The sequence below is a fragment of the Cotesia glomerata genome, linkage group LG5 (genome assembly GCF_020080835.1).
Source record: "Cotesia glomerata isolate CgM1 linkage group LG5, MPM_Cglom_v2.3, whole genome shotgun sequence".
In the NCBI taxonomy this organism is placed as follows: Eukaryota; Metazoa; Arthropoda; class Insecta; order Hymenoptera; family Braconidae; genus Cotesia; species Cotesia glomerata.
In genome coordinates, this window is record NC_058162.1 from 18,910,355 (window position 1) to 18,916,749 (window position 6,395).

Below are 6,395 nucleotides of genomic sequence, written 5' to 3' on the forward strand. Positions count from 1 at the left end.
CGAATAATTCCTTCGTATCTTTCTCTCTTAATTTTTTCATTAGCTCCACGTACTCCAACACTGCCGATGTCACACATAATCCAGGCCTTTTCTCAAAAAACGGTAATACTAACTCTGGTTGCACTGTTCCAGGTCTAGACGTCTTAATCTGCTCCGTAATTTTTATTGTTACCGCTGAGCTTGATTTTTCAATATTCTGAATGTTAATTAACGCCAGTGTCTGCAGCCTTTATGCCATCGTCAAAGCTAATAAGGTCGCCTTCTTCTCTGCAATTTCTTTTATTTTAAGTTTCTTGAGAGGATGTTGTCGCTCCAAATACTCTAATACTGGAGACACATCCCACGTGGTGCTGTATCGAGGCTTTGTAGGTCTCTGTTTATAAACTCCCTTTACAAACCGAGCTATTAAGCCATCCTCATTTATGTCATATGCTGATATCAGAGACACTGTAGATCGCGCAGTGTTTATTGCACTATATTTTGCTCCCTTTTTAAAGCGCCCAGCTAAAAAGGCAATAATGTCCGACGTTTTTGCATTATAGACATCAATCTTTTTGTCCTGAGCAAAATTCCACCAAAGTTTTAAATGACCTTCGTATTGCTTCAATGTTGCCGGGATTATAGCACCTACCATGATCTCTGCGGCTTCCTCAGATACTCCTTTCCTTAAATACGCTGTCCTGATAATATGCTTGCCACCAATGAAAGATGGCTCGCTAGGGGGTGGCTCTCGTCCCTGTAAGGAGATTTTAAGAGATTAATATCAGGATTAAATACAATAACAGGCTCAATCGAGAGTGACACAAAAAGTGGATACCATGGCTGGGTAGGCCAGAAAGGTACCACCACGATTCCTACTGCCTTGTCATTAATTATTTTTCTTAATGTACGCATAATCAGGGCAAATGGAGGGAAAGCGTAGAAGTTTTCATTCTTCCACGATACTGTAAACGCATCCACTGCGCTTGCATCAGGATCTGGAAACCTGGAGTAAAACCTCCTATTTTTTGTATTCAAACGAGAGGCAAATAAATCTACTGAAAACGGTCCAAATTGTTTTTCAATTTTTGAAAACGCATCTTGGGACAGTTCCCACTCTGAATCAATATTGACATTCCGCGATGCTTTATCGGCCTCAACATTCTCCGCTGATGCTATGTAGGATGCCCTCAACCAAATTTTTCTTTCCTCACACCACTTCCAAATTTTCCTAGCTAACAAACCTAAGTATTGAAATCTTACACCTCCTGCTCTATTTACATAAGAAATCGCGGTGGTGTTATCTAACCTAAGCAAAACTTCACACTGTGAGAGCTCTGACGCGAAACATTTGATGGCAAAGAAAGCAGCTAATAATTCTAGGTAATTGATATGTTTCCTCTTTTCTTTATCATTCCAAAAACCAAAAGCTTTCACTCCATTACAAAAACAACCCCAACCAGTCAGTGACGAGTCAGAAAAAATTTCCAACTCGTAAACCTGCGTTCTCATTGGGTTTTGGCTGACTTTCGCGTTCACACTCCACCAATTTAAATCTTCCATCATGCTCTCATTAATCATAATATGCTCTTCATAGTTGCCACCATTAAATTTCAATGCCAGATATTTTTGCCTCTCTAATTGTTTGCAATGAACAAAACCATACGCAAAGGCTGGACACGTCGATGTTAATACTCCAAGGAACTCCGCAAACCTTCGAATTTTATACGATTTACCGACCTTAAATGTATCTACCCATCTGGGAATTGACTTCTTCTTCTTGTCCGTCAGATTTAACGTAAAACTAACTGAATCAATTACGAATCCCAAATATTTGCAAGTGTGCGAAGCTGCAAGCGAGATTTTCTTAAGATTTATAATAAAACCTAGCTTTTACAATAATTTTAATGCCTTCCTCATATTCTCCTCGCATACCCTTCTAGATTTATGAATAAACAAAAAATCATCCAAATACAACACTAGCAATATCCCCCAGAGACGCAAAATATGGACTACGGGCTTCGTTATCTTAGTAAATACAAACGGACTCGTACATAAACCAAAGGGGAGACATAAAAATTGGTACAACTTATTCTTAAATCTTAATCTCAAGAATTTTTTATAATCTTGGTGAATTGGCACCAGGAAATATGCATCCTGGAGATCTATACTCCCTAAATAATCTCCTGCCGAGACTAACCCGAGAGCTGTTCGTATATGCTCCAGTTTAAAATGTGGAGGGTCGATAAATGCATTTAAATCCTTGAGATTAAGTATGAAATGATTTGACCTGTCTGGTTTTGGCACCAAGAAATAAGGGGAGATGAACTGATTATCGCACTCCTGACACTCCTCGATTGCGCCTTTACCTAAGAGTTTATTTATTTCTATTTGAATTTTTTCTATCTCTTCGACAGAAAAAATTCTTTCTCTCTGGAGATAATTTTGAGACGGTGTTTGTATGAAAGGAATTTTGTAGCCACTGATAGCACTTAAGACAAATTTGTCTGAAGTAATTTCTTTCCACCTGGCCTCAAAGTGTCGCAATCTGCCTGCTATTTTTTTTACCTTGTCTATCTCTTGGATGACGACTGGCTCGTCGTCCGTGCCGCTGGCTTGGATTCTTGTGGGTACGTCCTGGATGACTTTGTCTTGAACTTCAAGGATTTGTATCTCTGGTTCTGGCCCACCGCGCGATAATCCGCCGGTGGGCGCCTCACATTTCCCTGGTTTCGAAACTTTGATGATACTTTTGTAGCCAGCTTCTCCTTGATGTCTGCACAAGCTTTTTCTATATCTTTGACGTCCTTGACCTTGTCTTTAAGATCATTGCCATATAACCATTCGTCTGACAACATAGTGTCAACCATTGGCTTAATATTTTTATTTAATTGTGGCGTGATAAATGACTTTCTTGCCACAGATTGCTGATAAAATACGTCCGTGAGGATTTGACCCGCATGACTTATATAATCTACCAATGCATCCTCATCTACACCTTCCTCAGGTTGATCCAGAAGTAAAGAGACTGCTGCACCCAGAGCAGCTATTGCGGTACCCACGCAATTCTGGGTCTCTGCAAAATGCTGATCTCTCTTCTTCGCTATGTCTGTCAGCAACGGAACTATTTCCAGGTTTATTTTGGGGGCTTCGGTGAAAAAATCACCCTTCCTTTTGTATGCCTCCAAAATTTCATTCTTGTTCTTTTCCGGAAGACCCTCGCTCTTCCATTTAAGCCAAGTATTTTTCAGCTCTGGATGATATTTCACATTCTTAAATGTAGAATCATCCGGGTCTAATCCTAAAACTTTTAAGACACCATCCTTGTCTGTTTCCGGTTCAGCTTTTGCTTTTTCATTATTTTCTGTCTGTCCAGTGTTTGATGTCTCACTAACATTTTTTTTATTCGGGTCATTCTCTTTCGAGCTTTCTGCCTCTGAGAATAACAAAAAAAGGACGAAATTTTTTATTATTATTTAAATAAAAAAATTATTTGGCACTTATTGTGCAATTGTGATAAATACGTTCTTATTGAACTTAATCACCTTTAATCACAGTCATATGGACCTGGTGACACCGCGTGGGTATTCACCTCTCTACTTTCGTATGGAAAGTAGATATTTTTAATACTAAATTATATCGGTATTATTTTTCTTACCTTGTACTACATCTGGAGTGTTTAGATTCTCAGGCGAATTTATTGGTTTATTCTGTTCTTTTTGAACATTTACCAACGACTCAACAATTTTTGTTAGGTTATCCATCTGCTCTTGCATCTTAACCCATTTGTCATCTTTTTTACGCCTAGATTCTCGGGAACGGGATCGAGATCTTGATCGTTTTCCCATGTCGAGTTTTTTAATTGATATTTATATTAATTAATTATGCAAAAATAGTTATTTTAAAGAAAAAATCCTTAGCTATTGCGAAAAAACATGTTTATGCTTTAGCACAACAAAACAATATGAGATATAGAGGGCGCAGGTCGAGCAATATGGCGTAGCGCGCCAAATTTATTTAAATTTAAGCGTTAAACATTGTGGATTGAAGCATGACAAGCATGACTACATAGTACTATCATCGAGAACGAGACACGTAATATAATTATATATTATTACTTCTAATTAATTATTTGGTTACTTTTATGGATGCAGCACTTGATGTGGTCGTACGCAATTCTCTATAACCAATTAAAATACACAAAATTTTTAAGTGTTTATACTTGTCTTGGAGAATCTGACAAACTCATTAAAAATTTTTAAAAATTTCTTTAGTGAGTACTAACGATTCAAGAAATTTAACTAAAAATATGTTGTTTAGAGTGAGAAAGTGACTTGAATATGGTAGACAGTTAAAGCTCGGGTCAGTAAATAGGGGCCATCCATAAATTACGTCACACGAATTTCAGGACTTTTTAACCCCTCCCCCCGTCCTTGTCACAGGTTGTCACATTTTCCGAACCCCCTCCCCCTTGATTTGACGTCACACATTTTTCAATTTTATGCATGTATTTAAAAATAATTAAAAAGAAACAGTTATTTTCACTTTTTAGAAAAGCAAGCGAGCACTCGCCGACGATTTAAACCTACTCAGACCCTTACTATTCAGAACTCTTGAGAATTTTAGTATCTCACTTGCATTACAACGCTGCTTTAGAAGTTAGATGTTGTTGCGTGAGAGATAATCTCATAACGAGAGTGCTAAAGTATTATATTAATAAATATAAATTGAGTTCGTAAATATTTTAAGTTTTTTATTAACATATACAGTGCGCGTCATTGATTCGTACCGGTTAAAAATTCTATGGTAAAATAGAAAAATCAAAATTTCGACGTCTGTAAATAAAGAAATCAATAAAAGGAAAATCTTTATAAGCATCAATTTAAACAAAATTGAAAAAATAATTCACTGAAAATAAATAACTCAAAATATCAATCACAATTGAAATAGAAATTGAAAATATTAGCAATTAAAATGATTACACACCATAAAATAAATAAAAGTAAAATTATAATATTAAAAAAAAGATAACAATATAATTTGATAATTTTAAAATTTATCAAATATAAATATAGACATTGAATTAAACAAAATGTACTGAATTCAGAGAAGTCAGTAAAAAGACATTTGAATATTTATATTTATAAAAATATTGACAGTTATTAATATATGAATTCTTAAGCAATAGATATCTATAAATATAGACCAGCAAATTTAGAAACCCGTGATTTTAGACATCTGTAAATTTTGATTTATATAAATTCATAAATTCAAATAAAAAATATAATTAAATATATAATTGCTTGAAATTTACGAGCTAATAAAAAATTCAACCAAAACTTTTATAATGCTCGAGAGCACTCGACTACAATAACCCTTCGATGTTTACGGGTCGGTTTTCTAGGAGGCTGCGGATCAGGCAGCAGCGAGATCCCCCGCACTCCAAAAAATAACCTAGACATTTTTGAAATAGTGTGTCGTGTTTATCAGAGTTAGCTACTCATGGAGGTTTACGGAGTCGGTACTCCAGGAGATTGTGGATCAGGCAGCGGCGAAATTCCCTGCACTCCAAAAAATAACCTAGACATTTTTTTGATAGCGTGTGTATTTCTTCAGACTGATCCGCAACTTTCTGGAGGACGACAAACCTCCATGAGTAGACAATTTTAAAACAGTGAGTGTCGTATTTATCACAGTTAGCTACTCATGAAGGTTTGTGAACTATTTTTTTAAGTGAATTATTTTTTCAATTTTGTTTAAATTGATGCTTATACAGATTTTCCTTTTATTGATTTCTTTATTTACAGATGTAGAAATTTTGATTTTTCTATTTTACCATAAAATTTTCAACCGTCACGAATCAATGACGCGCACTGTAAGTTTCACGTTTGAGTAATTCAAATTTTAACATGTCACGTCACAAAGATTTTGACCCCCTCTACCCCTCGCCACACAATGTCACATTCTGGTGATACCCTCCCCCCCCTTTAAGTTGTGACGTAATTTATGGATGACCCCATAGTTTGCATTTTTTTAAATGTCGACAAATATTTCTTACGATAATAATTGGTGGGGTGAGTACTGAAGGTGCCGGAGATGAAAAAAAAATTATTATCTGGAGTAAGGCGGTGACTTCAATATAGCGGACGGTTATTAAAGCTGTGGTTAGTTGATATTTCGCGTTTGTTCGAGTTATCAATAAAATATTTTAAGATAAAAAATTCTGGGATGAGTACAGAAGACTTAGAAGCTTTAATAAAAAATATATTATCTGAAGAGAGGAGGTGGCTCCTTTGTAGAGGACGGCTGAAGCTCGGCTCGGTAAAAACATTGCGTTTTTTTGAAATTACGACATATATTTTTCGAGATAAAAATAATGAGGCGATTACTAAGGGTACTGGAAATTAACAAAAATT

General features: G+C 35.9%; 1 protein-coding gene across 1 annotated transcript; it reads right to left on the reverse strand.

The window, feature by feature from the left end:
- Nucleotides 1-229: 229 nt before the first annotated feature.
- LOC123265580 lies at nt 230-2,798 on the reverse strand. The gene is made up of 2 exons (XM_044729359.1): nt 2,548-2,798; nt 230-736 (listed from the first exon to the last, which is right to left on the reverse strand). Exon 2 carries the CDS (start codon nt 632-634, stop codon nt 230-232), a length of 405 nt encoding a protein of 134 aa, XP_044585294.1. The 5' UTR covers nt 635-736; nt 2,548-2,798.
- Nucleotides 2,799-6,395: the final 3,597 nt, after the last annotated feature.